Genomic DNA, 27,371 nt, shown 5'->3' with positions numbered 1-27,371 from the left:
TTTTTTGAGACAGAGTTTTGTTCTTGTTGCCTAGGCTGGAGTGCAATGGTGCAATCTCGGCTCACAGCAACCTCTGCCTCTGGGGTTCAAGCAATTCTCCTGCCTCACCCTCCCTAGTAGCTGGGATTACAGGCATGTGCCACCACACCCAGCTCCACACCCAGCTAATTTTGTATTTTTAGTAGAGGTGGGGTTTCTCTATGTAGGTCAGGCTGGTCTCAAACTCCCAACCTCAGGTGATCAGCCTGCCTTGGTCTCCCAAAATGCTGAGATTACAAGAATGAGCCACCACACCCAGCCCACAATAATAATTTCAAAGTTGGCAAGTTATGTCGAATCTTAGGATGAACTGAGGGGGATAAGAAATCTTGTTCCTTTATGGGAAGGCTTTGCCTAGAAAAGGTTTTTGTCCTGTTGTTAACATGCCTGATATTATCATATGTGATAGCTCTGTTAGTTCATCCTTACACTGCTATAAAGACATCCTGAGACTGGATAATCTATAAAGAAAAAAGGTTTAGTTGACTGACAGTTCTGCATGGCTATATGGGAGGCATGGCGGGGGAGGCATCAGGAAACTTACGATCATGGTGGAAGGTGAAGGGAAAGCAATGGCAACAGGAGAGAGAGAGAGAGTGAGCGAAGCAGGAAGTGCTACACATTTTTAAATACCCAGATTTTGCGACAACTCACCATCATGAGAGCAGCAACTGGGGAGTCTGCCCCCATGATCCAGCCAACAACCACCAGGCCTCATCTCCAACAGTGGGAATTACTAGGTTAGTGCAAAAGTCATTGCGGTTTTTGATGCTACTCTTAATGGCAAAAACTGCAACAACTTTTGCACCAACCTAATAGTGTTTGAGGTGAGATTTCAGTGGGAACAAAGAACCAAACCATATTGATATATTTTTTGATAGAGCCCCCTTTATTTCAAAGAGAAAGCCTAAGGTTTTCCTAGTCGGGTATGACTTTCTGAGGCACATTATTTCCTAGGATGCCTATGGATCCTGAAGCAGTGCTGGCCTCCGTGTGCAGGCAGGGATTTCTGTGCTCTGTGTCCAGTTTTCTGATCTGTTAAGTGGGGACACTCATGCCCCCTTCCCTGCCTACTGTCAAGACTTATGATGAAGATTCAGTGAGTTGATGTGTGTGGAAGTGCCCTGAAGATAGGAAATCGCTGTTAAAATATAAAGCATTATTATAGGAGCTGTGTATAATGTGTTGGCAAATTGCTTTTGATTTGAACTAATGTGGCTTCCCTGATGGCAGGATTGGAGAATACTAAATAGTGGGAAGCATCTGAAATTGATGGCCTAAGGGTGTGATTATTTAAAACAAGCAGCCCTGTTGTCAGTGGGAGAACTCTATAGAAAACAGGTCCCTAATTCTTTCCCTTGATTTGTCTTTTTTTGTGTGTGTGAATTGTCTGCAATTTAGCTCTTTAAAGAAATGCTATATCACCGTGTCAGATGAAAAGAAAAGAGCAGTTATTTGTTGTCTTTCATGGGTTTTGTTCATGTTTAAAGATTTTAATGAAATCCATTTTAGACAACACCATCATCTAGCTGAAAAATATGAGAGACAGTAATTTTTGTGGTTAAGGTTGGAGACTTAATTATCCCTGTTACCTTTGGAAATCTATTCTTGCTGGCGGTTTTTCTACAATAAAGAAGACTGAAAATTCAGATGATACCAGATTCTGCATTCATAGGTAGGTATTTAATTCAGTGAATCTGGAGCATGTGCAGATCATGATGTAAATTATAGTTTAAGTGCCAGAAAAGGAAAACTGAGACCCTTATTGGCTTTTTTGAGCATGGGGGACAAACTCCATCTGCTGGAGAAGGTGAAAGTACTAGTTTGTGAGTAACAGGAGTTGAGTAAGTAACATATAGGAAGGTGTCCAGGCAGAATTCACAGGAGCTGGCAATGGCCTGAAGCTCTCAGAGCACACTTTTGGAGGTGAACAAGGGCTTTGAAAGATGGATGGCATTGGGATTATCAACTCCCAAGTGAATTTTTTACTTTTGTCCTTGTCACTGCTGTCCTGTGTTCTGTTATCATAATTTGCAATGATGCAGCTTTAGTTACAACCAGTGTCTGATAAGAATTAGATATTTATCTCATAACAATATGATACAATTCTTTTGTAAGCGCTTGTCTATATTTGCAACAATCATGTAAGGAAAACAAAGCTTGTATCATCTCTGTTTTCCAGATAAGGAAATTGAGACTATATCAGCTTAGATGACTTTTAGCTACATCTACAAACAAGTAGGGGGGCAGAGGCAGAATGAGGCACAGCTCAGGTGACACAGGGAATATATCATGCAGATACCATTGTGTACTTTTTACTGTGGAGAGGAGTTCAATTCTAAAATGATCAAAGTTTTACGACTTTAAATAATTGAAGGTGGTAATTTGAAAATACACATGAGGAGGGGCCCTTGGGTACTTCTACGTTGGAGTGTTTATATCATAAATATTTATTGTGGGTGATGGTTCTTTTACATTAGATCTGAATTGTCCATTTAGTCACTTAAAACTGGAAGATGGCATGAACAGGGCAAGAGTCTAATAAACTATGCCAATACATGAAATCATTTTAATTCATTTATTCATTTATACACCCAAAGAACATTCATTGCATATCTATTGTGTGCCAGACATGCATCACTAAAACAGATTTCCCACTCAGGAAATTACCAAATGGAGGAGACAAGAGATATTAACTTGTAACAAGTATGTCTAATTTACACTGAGGAGTTTTTCAGTAGAGTTGGGTATAAAGGTTTTGAGAGCACAGAGAAGAAAACAATCAGTTCTTCTTGGGGGCTTCCTAGGAGTCAAGGGAGAGGAGAATTTTGTTGGCTGACAACGTCACTGTCACCAGAGGAAAAGGTGTGCAGGTACAGACTAGGAGGATGTTCTGGGTCTTATCTGGAGGCCAAGCATTTCCTGTAGGTAGTAAGAAGCCACTAGGCACTTTTAAATGGAGGCTGATTTGAGTTTTGTTTATGGTAATGATGTTGTTTTCCTCCCCCCAAAGCATTTTTTATAACAGCCAGCAGAAAGAGCAGCTGACTTGCTCAGCACATTTGACTCCGTGTCTCCTACTGAGGCACCATCAGCAGACTGGATAGTGGGGAGACACAAAGAGGCTTCCACTCAGTTCCCAGAATGTGAATTTCATTGGCAAGTTTAATGTGAAAACAGTATAGGAACTGACGTGGCCTTTCCAGGTTTTTAGTCTGCCGAGACACAGCCCTTAAATACAAATGAACTGCCAAGCAGGTTCGTCGTCCTCGATCACCCTCTATTCTTTCTTAGAGAAGAGCATACAGCAGGACCAAAAAGATGCAATGGAGGAGGCCACACTAAACGGTAGTTTGAGATGGGTCAGTGGAGCTGTGTGAAGAACACACTGCATTGTTACTGTTGTCGATTTTATTTTTTAAACAATATTGTATAACTTTTTTTTAGTTTATACAACCTAATTTTATTTAACTTATACAATACTAGGAAAACTTCTGTAGAGCCAACCCTGGTTTTATCATTCCCAGCTGCTGATTTTCAGGTGCTACTTTGACTTCTGCAGACAGAGAACTCACTACTCCTTTCCTTCTGAGGTACTGGCACAGCACGGCCACCTATGCCATAGCCACTGAGGTGAGTGGAGGTCTCCAGCACCTGCCCCCAGCCCATCACCCTGTATACCAGTGGCCAGAGGACCTGCTGAAACCCGACCTCGTCCTGCTGCTCACCGTGAGTCCCGAGGAGAGGCTGCAGAGGCTGCAGGGCCGGGGCGTGGAGAAGACCAGAGAAGAAGCAGAACTTGAGGCCAACAGTGTGTTCCGTCAAAAGTAGGTGTCCCGATGCAATGCGAGCAGCAGACGATCCTGAAGGGAGAGGAGACACTGGCACTGGCTTAAGGATTGTGAGGAAGTGATACTGTTTCCAGTTTTCAAATGCAAGAGGCAACTTCCTCTAAGTGACTTTAGCCCCTTTCAATGGGCTTGTCACCACAGAGCTGTACCATTGTTACCTTAAAGCAAAGGTCATCAGACTGGGGATCAGACCCTGCTGCTGGTCCTGACTGTGCTAGGAGCAGCTGCACCTGGAGGACAGTAAGTGACTCTGTGCCTCAGGTTCCCCAGTCTTAATACAATCACACAGAGCACTAGATAACGAGCTCATAGTAACATTTACCTATTAGGTGCTTCCCGTGTGTCAGGCATTTTACTGATGTTATGTCATCCTTGCAAGAAAACATTAGCCGTGTTTTACAGTTTACAACATTAAGGCTCAAAGGATTCAGTGATTAGTCTAAATGTACATAGCTCTTCAGTAGTAAAACCGAGATTAAAATCTTTCTGATTTTGCAGCCAGTGTGTTTGTTTTAATTAGAAAGTTATAAACACGAAGGCAGAAGAGAGTCCGGCCAGACCTCCTGCCTTATGATTATGAATCAGTTCTACAGCACTGCCTTTAAAAACTGAGGCAGAAATATTTTCTCTAACTAAACAATGATAGCACTGTTATCATAATGTAGTAATGTTATAATATAAATGATGGTGGCTGCTGTGGGTAAAGTTACTTTACTACGCCATTTGCTTGTATTAATTCCATTAAACCTCAGTGCACATTTGCAAGGAAGGTATTGTTTCAGTCTTCAATTTGCAGAAGAGGAAACTGAGGCACAGAGAGGATAAGAGATTTGACCAATTCACTTAGCTAGGAAGTGGTCAACCAGAGTTGTGGGTGCCTCTGTTTTAACCACAGTGCTATAATGATTCCATAAAGAAATGGGCACTAATCACTCTGCATACATGTGAGGGCCAGCTAGCATGGAAAGATGTGTAGATTTCTGGCAAAATATTAGAGAAGTCATCGGTGAAAACCATGCATATGTTAAGGACTCTGGCTTGTATGAAAATTATTCAGGGCATAGACTGGGGGGAAAATTTGCCCCTAAGCAAATCGCCTAAATTCTTTGAGCTTCAGTTGCTCTCTCTACAAAACAGGGATGACAGTAGTCTCCCTCCTCAGGTTACTTTGAGAATTAAAAGAGAAAAATCATGTAAAATGCTAATCTTGCCAGAAAACAAATGCTAGCTATTAAACATTGTCATTCATTCATTATTTATTAAACAAAATGCATCAATGTCTTATGTGAGAACGCCTAGTTACAGTGAGATAAGTGAGATGGGAAACTTATTTCAAGCTTTTTATACTATGGTAGGAAAAGAATATTAGTGGAAATAACTGTGTGTAAAAGTAGACCAACACTTTGTGTTTTGCCTGTCCCCAGGGTAGAAATGTCCTACCAGCGGATGGAGAATCCTTGCTGCCATGTGGTTGATGCCAGCCCCTCCAGAGAAAAGGTCCTGCAGATGGTCTTAAGCCTAATAGAAAATAGGTGTAATTAACTGTAGCTACTCTGATCAGGTGCCAGGTCTTACTAGATCAGATGTTGTTTGGAACATCTACATGCACCATTTGTTCTGCAGTGTTCCCAAATTTCTGTTGTACAAGCATGTTGTGTGGCAGAAAACTGGAGACCAGGCACCTTAATTTTACCTCAGCCATTGTACCTTCTTCTGACTGATGGATCCATCATCGGAATGGACCCTTTCATCATGTTCCAGTGAGAGACCAGCGATTGCTTTCTGCCTGGCATAGTAAACATTTCCTTGGAACATATGTTTCACTCCATCATCGCCAAATCTCTGGAAGGCCTGTCTTAGACAGTGCCAGGTGTACAGAAGCAGCAGAGAAGATCTTCCAGATCAGCGGGGCCCCTGCAGCCTCTCCTTCTCCTACACCAGCTTGCTGATGAGATCGTGATGTACCCAGCATTGGCTTCTTCCAGATCTGGTTGCACTCATCATGATAGGCTTGCTGCGTCTCCCACAGTCCCAAATTCTAGAGCCAAGAGTCCCTGCAGAAGCTGTCTATATGTCCTGATTGTCCAAGGACACTCCTGCAGAACCATTTTTGGGTAAGGGACACTTACAAAGAATACATCGATCTTGTGTCTGAGGCTCAGTGCCCTTTTGATAGGCTTCTGAGTCATATAAAGACATTCAAGCCAAGATGCTCCAACTTCAAATATACCAACCTCCTCTGAATTGTATTTTGCTTATTTATGTTCCTTTTCCTTTTTTCTAAAGTATGGCTCCGAATGGAGTGCACATTTCCATTGAACTAGATGCATTTCACTTAGTCAATGCATTAATTTATTTATATTAATCTATACATAATATCTTTCCTCGGCATAGGAGCTATGATTCACTAATTAAAAGTGGAGCCAAAACAGTAAATACAATGTTTGTCGTGTATTTTCATTACGCAAACTTAATTTATGTTGCTCAATACGTACAGTGGATCTTGCAGTGGGATTTCTTAGGAAATTAACTTGCACTTGACTGTCTCATGATTACACAGGAAATCGCCTCGATATCTCTTTAGACAGAAAACAGCTGAGCAAAGGGGAAATCATAGAACTATGTGGCTTTAAGAAGTAGGCTGAACCAGGTGATTACCTAAAATTCCTTCCAGTTTGAAGGCAGATAAATCTGTAAATTATTTTATCCTATCTACCATTTCTTAAGAAGACATTACTCTACCATAGTTAAATTTAAGGCTTTATCAGGTTTACTCTACAGAATCTTAAATTCTAATAAAGTTTCATGTTAACATCGTAGAATTTTTAAAAAGAACTATAGGTAATTTCTATATAATATATCTATGTATATAAAAATGTAATTGGTTTCAGTAGAAAGTATTTTAAAGCTGATAAATAACATTGGGCTTTATTGCAATGTGGTATCTCGCTGTATTATTGGTTGTATTTACTTTAAACATTTTGAAAGGTTATTCTGGCAGCCTAGAAAAACAAGCGATTAATGTATTTTTATGTCCCTTGCACATGAATAAACTTTGCTGCGGTTTAGTAACCTATGCTGTCATCCTGGGTACGTATTGATTTGTCTGAAAAGTGCTTTCTCAGTTCCCCTTTTAATATTGTGATATAAAGGAGGGAAGTTTTGGTAAAGAAAATGAAAGTGTGAGCTGGCAGGCTGAGTGGAATTTGTGGTCAACATGCTTTCCAAGAAAGGGGAGGGTGATTGTTTTCTTTTAAATATCATTTCCTCATGACATCTATTAAAGACTTTTTGTAATCCATTGTTTGTATACCTGGGCTTTTTATACACTGATAAGTATCTATGACTTACAAGTACTAGATAAAATAGCACCTCCTACCCTAAAACTGATGGCAACTTATTATTTGTTTAACTCTGCTCATTGCAAGATGACCTTCATTTTTGTTCCTGTGACAGACTATTAGTTGCCCCCAAATTTTTTCTTCCCAAATTTTTTCTTCCTTTCTTCCATGGTAATAGAGTGTTTAGCCTGGTACGTGGGCGTTGAGAATTCTTAGTGCATTTCCAAGGCTCTCTTACAGCTAGAGGTGGACAACTGGCTAGTTTCTTGCCAATAGTATTTGAGCAGAAGGAATATCTGAAATGTCAAGAGGATATGATCCCTTTCCCCTTTAACCCTTCATATCAGCTGAATTCAGAGGTGACAGTGAGCCATCTAAGGATCAAAAGATGAGGATGACACTGGAAGTAGTTTTAGCTTGCCTTAGGTAAATAGCAGGAAGGGTCCCTGGAGAGCCCTCAGCCCACTGGTCAGTGCTTCACCCCCACATCATGTGAAAAGTATCCTGGGAAAAAAGCCAAGCTGCAGGCACTGAGAAGGGAACTAGCAAAGGGTGTTGTGCCTGGAGACATGCCCACGGCTGCACAGATAGGAGAACCTCTGGCCCATTCAGATCAAAGCTTGCACAAACCCCTGGCTCACTCAGATCAGGGAACAAGTCCTGGCATAAAAATGACTTTGTCCTTTGTATAGCCACCGGGCTCCCAGGAAAAAGTTCTTTCTCCTTTTGTGGGAGTGGGCACAGTAGGCTCCAGTGGGTTCCAGTGGTACACTTTCCTTTCCTGGTTTTGGACTGATTTTGGCCTCTATGAATCATCAATCACTTCAGCCTCTGATTGGTCCTGGGCCAACGTTCTGGGTCAAACTTTCACTCCAGCTCCTGATAGGTCCCTGGACCAAGCTAAGCAGTCTCTATGAATCATCACTTCAGCCCCTCATTGGTCCTAGGCCAAGGTCCCATGCCAGGCTTTCTGATTGGTCCTGGGCCAGGTGCCTGGCTGTGCCGAGTCATCTTCTCCAGGACAGCCTGCAGACTAAGCACATTCCTTCCTCTTTCTAGTTCATAAAACGCCCAGAACTGGCCTCATAATAGGCACCTCATTAGGAGAGTTTTCTTTTCGAGCTTATTAAACTTTCACTCCAACTTCATCCTGGTGCCTGCATGCCTTAATCTTCTTGGAAGTAGGACAGAACTTTCACACAATGGAAGATTGTTACATCTTGGTGCATTGGTAAGACTACAACATATTTTGGTGCATTGGCCAGGAAGAAAGGAATTCATCAGAAGGATAAGAGTTGACCTTTAACTTCAACCCTTTACTTGCATTTCTGAGGCTTCTTGTCTATTTTAATCTAGTTTCTTTTCACAGAGGGCCTAGCTGTCATGTGGGATTAGAAGGTCCCAGGGCAACCAAAGGTTTCTGTTTGGGGCTACCTCTCAGTGTTTTCTGAAGGCCCTTGGACTAACTCCAGTCTCTACAGCTCTCCAGGGAGTCAGAACAAGGACTTCCAATCTTTTCTTACCACATTTTTGTTCTTTCTTCTTGTTGCTATCATGTCTCCTGTCTCTTCTTTGTAAGCAATATGTTGATATTTTTGCAACCTAGGGATATAATCTTGCTAAATAGAGTTAGTGTCTTAGTAATCAGGAATGTAATTCAAAGAGTGTTGTTTTGTGATTTCCTATAAATTGGGAATTCATGACCCCAGTCTAAATTTTCACCTAGCAAGGGCCTTTTTATCTCTCAATAATAGACATTCATGGCACCATATGGGAGGATCTTTCAGCCCCAGAGAATATCCTCCTCTGTATTTTGATTGTTTTTTCCTCCATATAAGAGTTCAGCACTGTCTAATGAATTTAAACAGATCTTTCATGAGGGAAGTTAATTTTCTTATGGTGGGGGGCTTACTATGGGGATAACCTATCAAACCACAAATCTCTCTTTCTAACTTTTGCCGGAAAAGAATTTGGAGTCAGTTTTCATTTAACATTTCTAACCCTACAGCACCACCTAGTAGAATGGGACCTTTCTCTGCAGGGAGCCTTATCATCTCTCTGCCCCAAACCTCTTGTTTCCCATTTCTTTTCCCTTTTACTTTCCTCTGTCAGTTATCAGGGCCATATGTCCTATTTGTAGAAAAAAAAATCCCTGGTTTTGACAGCCAGGAGGTAGCCAACCTGATAACACAGATCTTGGCTTTGATATTGTCTCCATCAAAGGAATGGCAGCCATTCAATTCTTACGCTCCTGTTCTGCATTCAACTATATAGGGATTTATTTTTAAAAAAGAATTTTATGTTTGGAAGTTAATCAGTCCCATTCTATGGGATTCTGATTTTTCACTTGGGCCATAGCAAGGGAAGCCAGAGATGGTATTGGGACACTCCCTCCATTAAAGAGTCTTGCCCAAATCCAAGTACTACATAATCCCTCCTAGGCCTCTTGGGGTACCTTGGGAGCCTTTTGGGCTGAGTGCGTCTAGGAATCCCACAGGGCAGAAAGCCAGGGCCTCATGCAGGTGAACATGACTAGTCCTGCCTACTGGTCTCCTCTGGATCCATGGGTGAAAGTTATGCTTGCATCCATAGGACAGCATCTATGATGGTTGCAGGGACCCACCCAGAGAAGAGAAGGAAGAAGGAAAAGAGGGATGCCCTTTCTCTCTTTTTCTCCACTTTGGGTATCACAGAAATGAGGAAGTGGACTGAGGGATGCCTTGTCTCCCCTCTCGTATTAGATGTGTAACAAACCTTCTGCAGTCCATACTCCCCTCAAGTGCATTCTGAATCACTAGAATTCCTTTGACCCTGAGAATCTGAAGATAAAATGGCTCATATTATATTGTATAAGGGAATGGCCTTTTCACCATCTTGGGGATGAACCAACCTGGCTTTCTGAAGGAAGTCTTGATTTCTATGGTATTCAGCAACTAGATATTTTCTGTAGGTGGGAAGGTAAATGGTCTGAGGTTTTCTATGTACAACCTTTCTTTGCCCTGTGAGATAGTCCAAATCTTTTTAAGCATTGTACAATTGACCCTACACTCTTGGCAGCCATGTCAGACAAGCTTACAAAAGATCTTCCCCAAAGTCAGAGAGTCAAACCCTTGGGGAATCTTCAAATGCAACTTCTGGGTGCCCTACCTGCCCCACTTATTCAGGGCACCCAATGGCCAAATCATTAGCTCCTCTGGTTGTGCCACTCAAGAAATTCCCAACTTTGCTCTTGCCCCTGCAGGAAATGCCCAGTGGACATAATGCTACTAGAGTTCAAGTTTCTTTCTCATTGAAAGACTTTTGACAAATAAAGGGGGACCTAGGCAGGTCCTCTGGTGACCCTGATAGATATATAGAGACTTTCCAAAATTTAATCCAAGTCTTTGATCTTACATGGAGAGATGCTATGCTACTTTTAAGCCAAACCCTAACTGTTTCAGAAAAGCAGGCAGCCTTACAGGAAGTAGAAACATTCAGAGACGAACAACGTTATCTCCTATAAGCAGTCTAAAAGCCTGGAAGGGGATAAGTCTAAAATAAGGGAGGACAAAAGAGAAAAGGAAGGTGAGCAAATAGCAGAATCTCCATTCCCATAGAGAGGGAGGCAGTATTCCTCAAAAATCCCAACTGGAATCCCAATGATCCTATAGATAAGTTGAATAGAAAACACTTTCTGATGTGCATGCTGAGAAGCTTGAGAAGGACCAGTACCAAACCTCCTAATTATTGTAAGTATCTATGATAGATTATAAAAAAAGATGAAAATTCCTCAGCCTTTATAGAAAGGCTGAGAGAGGCATCAGTGAAACACACCTCCCTACCTGCTGATTCAGTTGAGGGATGGCTAATCTTAAAAGACAACATTATTATCCAGACAGCCCCTGATATCAAAAGAAAATTGCAGAAACTGGCTATAGATCCACATAGTACTCTAGAGAACCTCTTGAAAGTGGCTAGTTTGGCCTTTTACAATAGAGTCCAGGAGGAATCCCTGGAGAAAAAGAGGACATATGAGAAAAACAGAAGGTCTAGCGGCCACATTAGAAGCCTGTAAAATCCAGAATCCCTGTTGTGCATTTGCTAATTGCTACCAATGTGGCAAACTAGGGCACTTCAAAAGGGGTTGCCCAGATAGCAAGAAGAAGCCACCTCCACCCTGTCCAGCCTTTGGTAGACACCACTGGAATCCAACTGTCCTGGGAGACATAGGTAGCTGAGCCCAGAGCCAGTCTCCCAGATAGTCCAGTAGGACTAATGGGGCCTTGGGCTCAATTTCTTGGCTCCAGCAGCTCGAACTGCCATCACTATCCAGGAGCCCTGAGTGATTCTGGAGGTAGAAAGGAGGAAGATAAACTTCCGTCTGGACACCAGAGCCAGCCTCTCTGTTTTCCTCTCCAATGCAGGCCTTCTCTCTTCCCATAGTACAATGATGGTGAGCATATCAGGAAAGGCTTTAATCCAATATTTTCCATAGTTCCTCAGTTGTAGTAGAGGGGAATTGGTACTTACTCATGCCTTTTTAATCATGCCTGAGAGTCCCACTCCTTTACTAGAGATATTCTAGCCCATTTGGGAGCCACCGTCCTTATGGTTCCAGGACAGACTCTTTGCCTCCCTTTAGTAGAAACCAATATTAACTCAGAGGTGTGGGCAAGTCAAGGGAAAATTGGCCAGGCCACAGCGGCTATCCTGGTCCAGATTCACCTTAAGGATCCCACCTCCTTCCTTAACTAGAAGCAGTACCCCTTAAAGCCAGAACCTAGAAAAGGATTAAAAGCCATTATGAATAATTTAAAAGTACAGGACCTTCTTGGACCCTGCAACAACATTGTAACACCCCAAATTAGGGGTACAGAAAACCAGGGAGGAATGGATGCTGCTTCAGGACCTTCATCTCATTAATGAAGCTGTAATTCCAATCCATCCAGTGGTTCCTAATCCTAATACTTTGCTAACTCAAATACCTGAGGAAAAAAAATGGTTCACAATTTGGGACCTAAAGAGTCTTTTTCTGCATGCTATTGCACCATCACTCCCAATACTTGTTTGCTTTAGAGAATCCCTCCCACCAGGCTACCAAATTGACCTGGACAGTACTGCCTCAGGGATTTAGAGACAGCCCCCACTTGTTTGGGCAAGAATTATCAAAACAACTCTCTGAATTCTCTCATCCTCAGATTCAAGTTTTACAATATGTAGATAATAATCTCTTCTGTGCCCCAACCGAGGGGCTTTCTCAAAAATGCACTGAAGCTATTCTTAATTTTCTAGCAGGTAGAGGATAAAAACTTTCCAAATCTAAAGCTCAGCTCTGTCAAACTTCAGTAAGGTACATAGGTCTAGTCTTGTCAGTAGGGACCAGAACATTAGGTGAGGATAGGATTAAGCCTATTTCCTCCTTTCCCCTTCCCAAATCCCTCAAACAGCTAAGAGGATTTTGGGGGTTTTTGCAGATTGTGGATACCTGGGTATAGTGAAATAGTTCACCCTTTATATCGTCTTATAAAAGAAACTCAAGTAGCTAAAATTCACTCCCTGACTTGGGAACCTAAGGCTCAGAAGATGTTTAATCAGCTAAAGCAAGGCTTACTTGAAGCATCCACCCTCAGTCTTCCCCTAGGGAGGGCATTTAATCTGCATGTCTCAGAAAGGAAGGGAATGTTTTAACTTTGGAGTTTTAACTCAGGGCTGAGATCCAGCCCAACAGCCATCCAGTAACATAAGGAAGGAACTTGACTTGGCGACTAAAGAATGGCCAGCTTGCTGCTAAACAGTTGCAGTGGTGGCTTTGCTGGTGCCAAAAGCCACTAAGTTGACGACGTGGAATGACTCGACTGTTTACACCCCTTATAATGTTGTAGGACTGCTATCCTTTAAATGAGGTCTCTGGCTAACAGATAATCACCTCCTCAAATATTAAGTTTTACTTCTAGAGGGATCTGCAGTTGGCTCACGTCTGTAATCCCAGCATTTTGTGGGGCTCAGGTGGGTGGACCATTTGAGGTCAGGAGTTTGACCTGAGTCCCAGCTACTCAGGAGACTGAGACAGGAGAATCCCTTGAACGTGTGGGTAGAGGTTGTAGTGAGCAGAGATGGTGCCACTGCCTTCTAACCTGGGCAACAGAGCAAGACTCCATCTCAAATAAAATAAAATAAAAAATAAAAAGAACACATGAGATATCAAATGCTATGTATATTGAAGAAAATTATTGAAACCAATTATACACAATTATTGATTGACAACTTAGAGCTTAGCAGACTAGGTCCTGTGAACTTTCTTTTTGTCTGCTAGACCGGGGTGCCTCCAGAGAAGGAACCATAACACGTTCCTATGTAAAAGTGGTCGTACCCAGAAAGTGCCAGCTACAAAGCTGACAGTCAATTCATGTTTCTTGTTTAATTCTCAAAGTTATATCCTAGACATAAATTACACTAGAGGATTAGAATATATAATAAAGTATGAATTATGTGATATGAACAGTGAATCAATTTAAAGCATTTGTGAAGCCAGGAGACATGCCTGATGCTTGTTGGTACCTCCTACAGCCAACATGGAGTTTGAATGTCTTAGTTCAGTGGCTCCAAACTCTGGTTATGCATTTGAGTCACCTGTGCAAGGTTTATAAAAACTGACACCATGTCCCCGCTACAGATCCATTAAGTCAGACTGTTCAGGAGTGGTGCATGTATACGTGTGTGTGTGGGTGTGCGTTTTCCACCTGATCTGGTAAGCTGTTTGGATCAGGCACTTACCTGCTTACACAGTTTCAAATATTCCTAAAGCAAGTTGAAGGGACTTGGCCAGCTCCTAACTCCCCATTTTCCAAACGGTGAAGTTAAATCACAGTTTGTGCAGCAGACATGGAAAGTAGCCAACTACTCACCTATGGAGAGTGCTGGTCTATCTGAGCCCAGCACCACAATGTCAGTGCAGCTCTGCGATTATCTATCGTTTGATATGCACTTTAAGATGTATATTATGTGGGAGAATGGTATTTGCAAATTTAAAGAGTCAAGAATGCACCAGGATTTAGTCCTCATGAATTTCGTGTACTTAGAGAGTGACATAATGCTGTTTGTTTATCCACCTACCGCTTATTCTTGGTGACAGAATTTTAGCTGGATGCATGTCTTTCTAGATCATGACAGCATTTCTGGGACTCTCCTGCAGCTATACATGCCACTGAAGTATGGTCTGGCCAATGGGGTGAGAGCAGATAAATATGTACCTCTTCAAGACTGTTTTTGCTCTCACAGAAGCTTGTGCTCAGATCCCATAGTCCTTTTCTGCCTTTCTGCTTATTGGATGATAACAAGAATTGAAAAATTCCTTTGGCTGTGAGAGGAGAGTTATAGATTGAGATAGTAGAGTCAGCTTACCTGCCTTTGCTGCTTACCTTGAACTGTTATGGCAAAGGAACATTTATCTCTATCGTGTTCAAGGCATTGCAATTTGGGAGTCTCTCTCTCTCTTTCTCTCACTTTTTCTTGTACAGAAAATAATCTTATACCTTAACATATACTTAATATGCTTATTTTTGGTGAGTTTATATAACTGATCTCTTTCTAATTTTCTTATTTTCAAATATAAAAGTAAATATGTAACAAAGGACTATTGGGTGTGGCATAGGCAGTTGTGAAATGAGTTAATATTGATATAAGCACACACTAGGAAAAAACTTTATAGGAAAGTGAATGGAACTTGGCTTTGAGAAATGGGCAGACATCCTTCAAATTTACTTTCATTCTACATAACCATGTATGTGGCAGTTTAAATTATCTTAGAAAACAGACCTGGTCTTCAGAAGGCTCTGAAATATACATCTTTCTTTTTCTGATGTGATACCCAAATAGATTTTCTTAATTCTTGCCAATGTTAGGTCAGTATTCATTTTCACCACTGAATTTTGAAATATAGAATGCACAAATCACTTGTACAGAAGCAGAAAAGATACAAACAAACTCGGATTGAAAAGTTTACTTCATGACAATTTGTTCTTTGAATCATATTTTTCCCTTATTTTTTCTGTGTTCAAATATGTCATTATATAATTTAGAAACAGATGTTATTCCTCAGCTAAAGTGTCGTCTGCTCAATGCCATGTTGTTTCTGCACCTGGTATGACTAAGTGAGCTCTTATCATAGCTGTACTTCCTGTGGAAAACAACTGTCAATTCTGGAGAAAAAGAAATGTACTACAAGCAATGAGTAGTGAAGAAAAAAGGAAGATTTTAGAGTGGACTTGAAACTTGGAAGAAAGGAATGTCTTAGGTTTTCATTCTATTGATAGGCCCATGTCAGCCCCAGCTTGGTGATTAAATCCTAAGAGAAAAGACATAAGAGTTTTTCTGTTATGAAATGAGACCTCTGGGAAATGAAGGATAATTTTGCAAAAAAAGATAGCCAAAAGGGGGTAGCCCTAAATTTTGTGTATATACTCTGCCCAAATCTCTGGCTAATTCACAGATCATAGATGTGCAGGATAGATTTCAGCTAAAGAGAAAATATTTGTATGAGATTTGAGCTGACATCCAAAAGACGATGTGTAGTTCTTGTCAAATGATGCTAACTGCCCTCTAGAAGTCAATTATTTTTAGAGGACTGTAACGGAATCCAGAGTCTCCACAATGTAATCTACGTAATATCCAAGATACAATCCAATATTATGCAACATACATGGAACCAAGAAAATACACAACATTATCAAGAGAAATAAATTGATCAATTGAGAATAACCCCAAGGTGACCCTGTTGCTGGAGTTAGTAGATAAGAATTTCAAAGCAGCTATTATGATTATGCTCAAGGATGTAAAGGATATTCATCTCATAAATGAAAAGATAAGAAAACTCAAGTAGAAGTAGAAATTCTAAAAAAGTGTCAAATGGAAATTATAGAACTGAACATTACAACATCTGAAATTAAAAGCCACCACTGGCTGGCTTTAGGGGTGGAATAGAATTGACAAAGGAAAGAGTCCATAGACATGTGGATAGATTAATGGAAATTATTCGCTCCAAAATATGAACAAAGTGTTGGAGATTTGTGATACAATGTGAAAAGATGTAATGTACCTGAATTTGGAATTATAGAATGAAAACAGAATGAAAGTGAGATACTTTTTAAATGTGAAGGAAAAATGTTTCCCCTTTTATGGAGAAATGTTTTCACAAAACGTTTCTCCAATATCGTGAAACATAAATTTACAGATTCAAAACATCTCAGTGAACCCCCATCATTGTAAATGCAAAGAAAACCATGCCTAGGCCTATCATAGTTGTATTGCACAGTGCCCTTCTAAAACTGATGTCCTTTCTGGAACCTCAGAATGGGACGTTATTTGGTAACATGGTTGTTGCAGATGTAATCAAGTTAAGATGATATCATATTGGATTAAGTTTCACTCTAATCCAATATGATTAGTGTCTTCATTATAAGAAGAGAAGATGAGACAGAGACATGAGACACAATGCCACTAGAGGCGGACACTGGACTGATGCAGCTGAAAGCCAAGAACACCAAAAAATGAGCACCACTAACAGAAGGTGGAAGAGGCAAGGAAGGACTCTATTCAGAATCTCAGAGGGAAGACACCTTGATTTTGGACTTCTAGTTTTCAGAACTGTGAAAAAAGAATTCTGTTCTTTAAAAATACAAGTTTTGGAGGCTGAGGCAGGAGAATTGCTTGAACCTGTGAGATGGAGGTTGCAGTGAGCCGAGATCGCACCACTGCACTCCAGCCTGGTGCCTGGCCACAGCACAAAACTGTCTCAAAAAAAAAAAAAAAAAGCTACCAAGTTTTGAGTTTTCTGTCACAGCATAACTAGAAAATTAATGCACTCATCTAAACACTTAAACCAAAGATAAAATCCTGAAAGCAGCTGAAGAGAAATTACATTATAAATGTTTATAAGAAAACAAAGATGTAAATTATTTAAATATGTAACAACAAAGATGTAAATTATATAAATGTTTATATGAAAACAAAGATGTAAATTATTGCTGACTTTATATTAGAAACTATATGGGCAAGAGAGTGCAATATGATTTTTAAAATACTGAAAGAAAAATATGCCAACATAGAATTCTGTATACGGTACAAAATATTGTACAAAAATAAGGTGAAGTAATGACAGTTTTAGAAAAAAACAAGAAAGCTAAGAGAATTAACCACAAATAATGCTACATTAAAATGTGTGATGGGGCATGCTATAAGCATGACAATCAATGTGACTCATCAGAATGTGTTAGATTTTGAGCCCCAATCTGAATTACTCATATAGTTGAATGTTTGTTATGGACTGAATGTGCTCCCCCTCAAATTCTTTTGTTGAATCCCTAACCCTCAATGTGGCTGCATTTGGAGATGGACCTCTAAGGAAGTAATTAAGGTTAGTGAGGTCGCAAGGGTTAGGTCCTGATCCAATAGGATTTGTGTCTTTATAAGAACAGACACAGTGTTCTCTCCCTTGCATGCCTGCTCTCTCTTCCCCTCCCTGCCCTTGCCTCCTTGTGCCTGCATAAGAAAGAGGTCGTATGGACACATAGTGAGATGGTGGCCTCCTACAAGCCAAAAAAAGAGGGCTTAAAATGAATCCTACCTGGCTGGCACCTTGATCTTGGACTTCCTAGCATCCCGAACTGTGAGAAATAAATTCCTTCCCTTTCTCTTCCCCTTTCACTTTCCCTTTTTCTGTTTTCCTTTCCCCTTTCCATTCCTTTTATTCTTTCTTCCTTTCTCTTTCTTTCAGTTTCCTTCTCCTTCTCTATCTCTCTTTCTTTCTCTTTATCTCTTTTTCTTTTCTTTCTTTTTATTGGGATTGTTCTCTATTTCCCAGGCTGGAATAGCGCACTGTAGCCTCAAATTCCTGGGCTCAAGCAATTCTCCCACCTCAGCCCCCTGAGTTGCCGGGATTACAGGTGTGAGCCACCATGCCCAGCTTGTGAGAAATTTCTGTTTAAGCCACCAGCTTGTGGTATTTTCTTATGGCAGCCTGAGCAGATTAATACAATGTCCTTTAATTTAAAATAAATTTTCCCTAAGCACAGCAAGCATTTCTATTAGTAAATGGGAGGCTCAGTCAGTCTTTATGTGTGCAAAAGTATTAATAGAATAGGCCTGGGTATGAAAGTGTCTGGTGTTCTTTCTCAAAGTGTCAACCCACTCAGGGAAATAGCTGGGAAGTAGTCACAGCACTTCTCCATTGTCTTTTCTCCTCAGTGGTACATGCCTGGGTCTGTTAATTTTTTTCTCAGACTAATCTCCTTTTGTGCTGATTCTTCTGTCTGTAAAATCTCTTTTCTAGGAGCAGTTATATAGTACCTTAAAAGTGTTTGAACTATTGGATTATTTTGGAATGTATGCCAAGAAAATAATCAGTGGTACACATAAAATTGTTTTATTATAACTGTATGATATCTTTGAATAATCAGAATATATTATGTATATGTATAATATGCGTTTATTTACAATATACACTGGTTAAATACATTGGGATAAATCCTTTGATATGATGCTAAGCAGAATGCTACCTAAGAAGTAAATGATCAAAAATACATTTTTTCTCAGTGATAATCAGTGATTTTTTTTACACCTTAAAAATTTTCCCTGTTTTCTACAACAGCATGGAAAATTAGAAATGCCATTTTAGCAGCTTTATTGAGGTATAAATGGCATGCAGAAAAGTGTACACATTTAAAATACACAAGTTAATTAACTTTGGCGTATGTATGATCTCATGAAACCATCACCATAGTAAAGACAGTAAACTGTAATATCACCTCTAGAAAGTCCTTGGGTCTTTTTGCAATCCCACCCTTCTGCCCACACTGACCGTTTCATTCCCAGGCAAACACACAGGTCTGACTGCATGGAAAATTAGTGTTTATTTTCTAGAATTTTGGATAAAAGGAATCATACAGTTTGTGCTCTTTTTAATTAGATTTTCTTTTTCACTTAGCAGAATAATTATTTTGAGATTCATTCATGTTGGTTTGTGGATGAATAATTCATTTCAACCTCTATTGTAGAGTAGTATTCCATCTCCTGGACATGTCATCATTAACCTGGGTTGGTCCTAGGTTTTAACTCTTGCAAATGAAGCTGCTTTGGGCATTGCGTATAATACATTCTGTTGTTTTTCATGTCTTTGTGTAAATCTCTATTTCCATCTAATATTTTTCTTCTTCTGAATGATTTCTTTAATATTTCTTATGGTGAGTCTGCCAGTGGGTGATGAATTCTTTCAGCTATTGCATATGTTAAAAAGCCTATATTTTACCTTAGTTTTGAGAGAGATTTTCCCCTTGGTGTAGCATTCTAGGTTGCAGGGTTTGCTTATTTCTTTTAGTACTTTAACAATGTGGCTCCAACGTCTTCCCACTTGCATATCTCTGATGAGAAATCTGCTGTTCCCCTTCTGATAGTTCCTCTGTATGTAACCCATATCATGTCTGGGTTGCTTTTTTTCTTTACCTCTGGTTTGAATCATTTGATTATGATGTGCTTTGTTGTACAGTTATTTTTCATGTTCCTGAAGTTTGATTGTGTTTGATCTGTGGATTTATAGTTTACATTACATTTTGAAAAAAAAAAAGCTTGAATAGCTTCTCTGTCACTGCTCTCTTTTCTCCCTGGGGATTCCAATTACATATGTACTACATTGCTTGAAGTTACCCCGCATCTCACTGATGCTCTCTCTCTCTCTCTCTCTCTTTCTCTCTTTAATATTCTTCTTTTGCCCTGTGATTTTTTTTTTCTAGGTCATTTCTATTGCTGTGTCTTCAAGTTCACTAATTTTTGGTAGCACTAAATTGCAATGGATCAACCTAATGGACTATAAAAGTTTATAGCCTGACTAGTAAGAACAGACACTCGCCAGTGTGTGACCCTGACCCTGGGTTCTAGTTTCTCTAACCTTTTTGGGTGGTTCTTCACCTGGCCTTGGGTAGCATTTCTCACTCTCATGGTTCAATGCTTCAGGAAGACTCTCTATAGAACTCAAATATTCTCTCTGAGCATCTTTATCTAGCTCCAAGTGCCTTGCTCTCCTGGGACTCTCAGCTCTGTCACCTCAACTCAGGGATTTTGTTGGCTTGTTCCTGTTTTTTTCTTTCAGTCCACAAACTCCCAGAAGTCAGTATGCTCAGGCACTTGTAGAGCTCACCTCATTTCTGTCTGATCACAGGGACATTTTCAATTGTTACTATTGTTTCATAACCTTGTCTGATTATTTGGTTTCTTCATGTGAGGGGATAAAATTAGCTCGTTCCTCCATCTTGGCAAGAAGCAGAAGTCCTTAGCACGGCATTTTAAAGAAGAAAACCACCTTATCTTTTCCTCATATATGACTTTTTATATCTTTTCCTCATATATTACTTTGTAAGATTTCTTTAACTTTGTGTTTAAATCTTCTACTAAGAGTTTCACTTCTGCTGTCAAGTTTCTAAACTCCAAAGCCTCTCCTCTGCCCACGTTTTCTTCTTTCCCTTCTCGCTTCCTTTCTTCTGCAGTCTTTCTTCTCTTCTCTTCTCCATTTACTCCTCCCCTGCATTCTCTCCCTGCCTCTCTTCCTTTCTCCTTCTTTTGTTTCTTTCTTCTTTCATTTCTCATTATTTAAGTTTCTTTTAAAACATTTTTTCTTGGATGCAATATCTGTACTTATTTTTTCTGCCATTATTGATTATTGCTTAATTTACAGTGCATCCTGAAAAGTTTCAGTCTTCTCTAAAGTGGAGTTTTGTTTATTTTATTTGCATCCTCCAGGTGACATGGTTTTTTGGTGATCCTTGGCAACTGCCCACGATGCATGGGAAGACTAAACACTTTGTGCACAGCATCCTGTCTCATCCAGTGAAGCCACCTTCTGGATTATTACAGCAGACACCTCCAACCTCCTTATCTGCCTATGTAACCTATTCACTCTTTTTTTTTTTTTTGGAGATGGAGTTTCACTCTGTCACCCAGGCTGGAGTGTAGTGGTGCAATCTCAGCTCACTGCAACCTCCTACTCCTTAGTTCAAGTGCTTCTCCTGTCTCAACCTCCTGAGTAGCTGGTATTACAGGCATGCACCACCATAGCTGGCTAATTTTTTGGTATATTTTTAGTAGAGATGGGGTTTTCGCCATGTTGGTCAGGCTGGCCTTGAACCCCTGACCTCATGATCCACTGCCTCAGCCTCCCAAAGTGCTGGGATTACAGGCATGAACCACCTTGCCCAGCCGTAACCTATTCACTTTTTAAAGCACACATCTTGTTACAACTCTTCCATGGAAAATCTCTCTCTTCCAGGGCTAAGCAGGGCTGTTGTTGGTGTGGCTCGCAGACTGAATTCAGTCAGCATGGTGGTATTTGATTTTACTTACAAGAAACAAAGAACTGTTCAGATTATTAGACAATCGAATGTGAATACCTTTGGAGTCAGAATCTTTCCAATTCCTCATATCTCTCTATTCCTCTACAACTGTAAGGAGAGAAAAAGAAGAATAAGAGCCTCCCTCAATGGAGAGGCAGACATACACACCTGGTGATCATCCCATGAGCATGCCTACCCGGGCACAGGTGCATCAAACAGAATCTGGTTCTGATTTACTTTGCCTCAGGGTGTGAACAAATGTTTTAGAGAGGCGGAATCAGAAAACCCTCATGTAAAATAGATGTAATACATGTTGGACCGAATTACAGTGGGGTGAACATTTCTTTCTTATAAATGGTATTAGTGTTGTGTTACTTGTCCTATTCAGTGACATGCTGTGACCTAGTAATTTTTATAAGTGGACTGATTTTCAGGTGCATGTGGGCATAAATTAAATACAAAACATCTAATGTGGACTTGCATATTTCATTTGGAGACCCTCGATCTAAATCTACTTTGCAGCTTTTTGTTGTTAATTTTGAATTTCTTTAAACAAGTAAAATATTGAAGACATTTGTGTAGAAAACCTGTAACAAATTGCATTCGGCTCAATCCCTGGTTATGATTCAGATATGCTAGCTCGTTTTCTTTTTCTTTTTTTTTTTTTTTTTTAATTTGATAAATACTTAAACCAGTTCCATTTAGAGCAAATACATTACATTTCCACTAGAGGGAGGAAAAGTGCTAATTTTGAGCCTTTATGAGGGAGCTGTGCTTTGCCGTGATAATCACGTCCCTCATTACACACAAACTGTGCCTGGAAAAACAACAGTAGTTCCTTTCATTTTTATTTAAATGTCTGCTCTAATGGGAAAACAAAGGACAAAACAGGGAACATTTCTAGGTCAAAGTAGCAGATCTTTAAAAGTGGCTAATTTCTTGCTTCAAGAATTCTGAATACAGCCCCAGGGTCAGAAAAATATTCAAAGGAAAACCTTAGTGATCATGGAAAGCCATCTCTTTCTTTAATAGTTGTGAAGAATGAGGCCCATGGAGAGGCCTGCTCTGCCTAGGGTCATATAATTTGTTAGCAGCAGATGCATGTGAGAAGCTCTGCAGTTCTTTTTCTTTTTCTAGCGCTCTTTATAATGCAGTACGGTCTTCGCGTATCCGATGCAGTGAAGGATATGCATATACACACACATTTTTAAGATCCATATATATGGATGTACATATTTTCTTCCATGTGAGGTAATGATTTGAAATTTGGCATTAAGAGACATTCTGGGGATTTTATATGTCCTTGTTTATTTGCTCTTAAACCCTCCCTACCCCTCATCATTGTGTAACTGGATGCACTGCTTATGTTGGATACAGCTAATGGGTTCTGCAAGGCCCAAGCTCTTGTAATTATTGAGCAATCGCCAAAATACTGTGGTTTAGAAAACACGTCGTAAACTTTTCTGTGGAGTCTCCAAAATTTTTATTAACATGCATGACATTAATGGCTGTGCTTATTTTGCCATAATTGAGGGTGTGCCCGTTTCTCTAAAATAAGAAGACTTTCAAGGGAGCTATCAAATTACCCTTTTGGCTGAACCTGGTCTGTAAGCTTTTCCAAACCTAATGCATTTATGCTTAACTTTGAGATTGAAAAGATTATTTTCTGTGTTTTAATTGAAGAAAACAAACACTCAAGATCTTCATTCTGAAGTTGTAATTAAAAAAATTTCTATCAGTAGATTAGTATCTCTACACTATTTCTTCCTGAAGATGGCTTGCATTAAAAATTAGGGTTAGGGTTAGGGAATTTGGAGATACATTTATAAGGTGAAATTTGGGCAGAACTGTGGTCATTTTATTAATTTACAAAAATATTAATTCCTCCTCGTCTATGTGTATAAATTCGAAGTAATGAATGAAGAAACTTCTGGATGCAAGCAGGTGTAGGTATCACTTCTAACTGAGTTTGTGGCCTTTGATAAATTATTCATCTCTGGACTTTAGTTTTTTTATTTGCAAAATAAGAAGGTCAGCTCTGAGGAGGGCCAAGAGCCCCTTTCTAGTGGACCAGGACTTTCACTGCATAACAAATGGAAGTCACTTATAGTCCTAAATGCTCTAGCATTTTTAACAGGATCGTAACACAAGATATGCCGTTTTTATGCCATGCTGTTACTATTCTTATAACTTGGGAAAGAATGGTATTGGTATATAATGTGTTCCATAACGCGTTTGTTCCCACAAAACCTTCAAGTAAATCAGTCTTTTGTAAAAAGAGGCCCCTTTACCTTCCCTAGGGAAATTGAAGTGACCTGTGTGGTGACCAGGGAATGACCATTTCTATCACTCCCTCAGTCCAGCGCCCTGCATTTCCCACAGGAATGAACTGCAGTGATTTCCTCCGTCTTCCTGCTGACACAGTGCTCTGCCGCCCCCTACAGTCTATTCTTTGAGCAGCACCCAATACCATCCCTACCAAACAAAGATCAACTCACCCACCTGCTCATCATGCTTAGGGCTTCGTTCAGGGCTTTGTTCAGATCTCTATTTAGCATTACTCTTACAAGGGGCCTTCTCCACTACTCAGTCTCAAATAGTGCCTTGCATCATTTTTTTCCCCTTGGCTCTACCTTTTTACTGTTAATACCTGCCTCTAGCTGTGTCTATGTCCATGCCCATGCCTACGTCTGTGCCACATCCATCATCATAACTGCATCTCTGTCTCTAAATATGCCTGTATCTATGTGCATAGCTCTGTACCCACGTGCATATCTATAACCATATCTATATCTGTAATATGTGTGTTGATTTGTACTCCTGAACTGCACTCCACGAAGGCAGAGACTTTGTTTTGCTCATCACTGTCATCTCAGTGTTTGGAAAAATGCCTGGTATATATTAGGTTGGTGCAAAAGTCATTGCAGTGTTTAGTCATTACTTTTTTATTTTTTTTGAGACAGAGTCTCATTCCATCACCAGGCGCCAGGCTGGAGTGCAGTGACGTGACCTCGGCTCACTGGCAACCTCCGCCTCCCAGGTTCAAGCAATTCTCCTGCTTCAGCCTCCCGAGTAGCTGGGACTACAGGTGCATGCCACTATGCCCAGCTAATTTTTTTGTATTTTTAGTAGAGATAGGGTTTCACCATGTTGTCCAGGATGGTCTTGATTAGTCGTTACTTTTAACGGCAAAACCACAATGACTTTTACATAGACGCTCAATAAATATTTCTCACATGAAGGTACAAATGTTGCACAGTGTCAGTCAGACTTGACTGGGATTCAGATTGGGGCTCTTTTAGCTGTGTGACTGTGGACATTACTTAATTGCCACAAGACTTCATTTTCTCATTTACGAAACTAAAATGTCATCAGCTATCTCAAAGGTCTCCTGTGAGAATAAAATTAGATATGGTAATGAAAAAGAGCTATCTCAGCCCTGGCCAGAAAAAGCTCCAAGTTAAGGTCAATCTCCTTCTCCTTCCTGCTGTCTTGTTGAGAACATCCAGATTTTTATGCATTTTCTGACTTCAAAGAGAAGCACACCTATTAATATTCACTGCTGGTTACATTGAAAGTTGGAAAACTGAGACTTCCCAGCTGCAGGAGATGACATCAGATAAACATAAACATGGCTTTCCACACGAGAGGCTGTCCCAATGCAGAGCGGATTTACCCGACTTTAAGCATGCTGATGGTAAGTGTTCTCCCCCAAAGAGCAATGGTGGTTTATTACTTAATTTTAGTAGTAGACAAAAGCTGAGAGATAAGGACTGCATTATTGCCACTAGATAGCATCAGCTGAAGCATTTTCCCTATCACCTGACATAAGTGACACTATCTTATGAGTTAAAACTTTGAAGAAGGCCTCTTTCTTTTTGTGGTTAAAAACCAAGTACTTTTCCAATGGAGAATGCATCTCCCTTGGAAATAGTAACCACTCTACTCAAGGAAAAGATTAGCACTAAGCATCTGCTAAGAGTTTCATACACATCATTGTGCATATTGTTCCCATCAAACAAGCATCATCTGCTACCTTGACTCTGTGTAACCAGCCCCAGGTCATGTGGCTAATTACCCATGGGTCCTGGAATCCAGCTCATGTCTGTCTGACTCTGGAGCCATGTTTTTCAATTCGCATTTTTCCTACTTGACTCTGGGACCAGGGAAGGTCCCATTCACTGCCCTGTGATACCTCAGGGGATGCAGAGCCCATCTCTACTGATGGTTCTGTCAAAAACCAAAACAGAAACAGAAACGGAGAGACAGAACCCCAAGCATGTGGAGTGCTATATTCGTGGAGCTCTTTGTTGTTCACTAATGGGTCCTTTATAAGTCATTTCAGTTTTTCCCAGGTATAAAGTCACAAGATTTCACATCACTTTTCAGAGAAGCAGAAGTTCTATGACTCTACTGAAGGTCCCAATTAATAAGGAGCAGAGACCGGAATTCCTTCTTCCGCTGGTAGAACCTTGTTCTTTCCACCATTCTCTGTGGCCTTTCTAGAAGAACTTTCATCCCATAGTTACAGTCTCACTTATGCGTTTGCTGAGTATCTTCTAACAGCCAGTCACTCTAACAGCTTCTGGGAACACACAGGGCCTAAACTAACATAGACAAATTTTCTGTCCTCACACAGTTTTCATCCTCAGGGAAAGAGACAGACAATAAACAAATAAATGTATCTTCATAGTAGAATGATTTGTAATCCTTTGGGCATATACCCAGCAATGGGGTTGGTGGGTCAAATGGTATTTCTAGTTCTAGATCCTTGAGGAATCACCATATTGTCTTCCACAATGGTTGAACTAATTTACACTCCCACCAAGAGTGTAAAGGTTTTCGTATTTCTCTACCTCCTCTCCAGCATCTGTTGTTTTCTGACTTTTTAATAATCACTATTCTGACTGGCATGAGATGGTATCTCATTGTGGTTTTGATTTGTATTTCTCTAATGACTAGTGATGATCAGCTCTTTAAAAATGTTTGTTGGCCACATAAATGCTTCATTTGATGTGTCTAAATGTACATTTTTTAACTCTAAAAAGTTGTAATTCTATGATAAAAGCATATCTTAGGCTGGGTGCGGTGGTTCATGCCTGTAATCCCAGCACTTTGGGAGGCTGTGGACAAGTGGATTATTTGAGGTCAGGAGTTCAAGACCAGCCTGGCCAACAAGGTGAAATCCTGTCTTTACTAAAAATACAAAAATTAACCAGACATGGTGGTGGGTGCTTGTAATCTCAGCTACTGGGAAGGCTGAGACAGAATTGCTTGAACCCAGGAGATGGAGGTTGCAGTGAGCTAAGATCACACCACAGCATTCCAGCCTGAGCAATGGAGTGAGACTCTGTCTCAAATATACATATATATATATATATGTATGTATGTATAAATTTTAAAAGTTGTGTTTTTTTAATTCAAAGGTATCTAAATGCTTTTAGAATTAATAAAGTTACAATTACCTGAAAAAAAATGCATAGGACATCAGGTGGTGTAAATGTCACAGGCAAGTCAAGTTTGTGAGGGGATAGGAGTATCTGAGGGACAGAGTTGAGATTTTATATTGGGTGGTGGGAGAAAGCTGCTTTGCTGGAGATGTTTGGGTACCGATGGAAGTGACAAAGCCAGCCGGGGGTTGGCAGAGTTAAAGCAGCAATATTGGCACAATTGTTTACAGCGTCAACAAAACATTTAAAGAGCCCACTCTGAACCCTAAATGTGAGGAGCTAGCTGCTGCAGATCCAGCTGGGCTCCCTGAGAACAGGGAAACGCAATGGCATCAA

General features: G+C 40.2%; 1 protein-coding gene across 2 annotated transcripts in view; it reads left to right on the top strand.

The window, feature by feature from the left end:
• The window catches only part of CMPK2 (cytidine/uridine monophosphate kinase 2), a 16,235-nt gene extending 9,269 nt beyond the window's left edge, over positions 1 to 6,966 (top strand). For both annotated transcript variants that reach the window (XR_001829135.2, XM_017541998.2), the window contains exons 4-5: positions 3,633 to 3,866; positions 5,315 to 6,966. Coding sequence is in view for 1 of the 2 variants with exons in the window: in XM_017541998.2 (XP_017397487.2) it covers positions 3,633 to 3,866; positions 5,315 to 5,432 (352 nt within the window). In the remaining variant the exon portion in view is untranslated. The remainder of the gene's footprint in view (positions 1 to 3,632; positions 3,867 to 5,314) is intronic.
• The last annotated feature ends 20,405 nt before the right edge of the window (positions 6,967 to 27,371 follow it).

Source organism: Cebus imitator, unplaced genomic scaffold (assembly GCF_001604975.1).
Source record: "Cebus imitator isolate Cc_AM_T3 unplaced genomic scaffold, Cebus_imitator-1.0 Scaffold139, whole genome shotgun sequence".
In the NCBI taxonomy this organism is placed as follows: Eukaryota; Metazoa; Chordata; class Mammalia; order Primates; family Cebidae; genus Cebus; species Cebus imitator.
The sequence above is the reverse complement of the archived record's forward strand: the minus strand, read 5'-3'. Positions and strand labels throughout refer to the sequence as shown.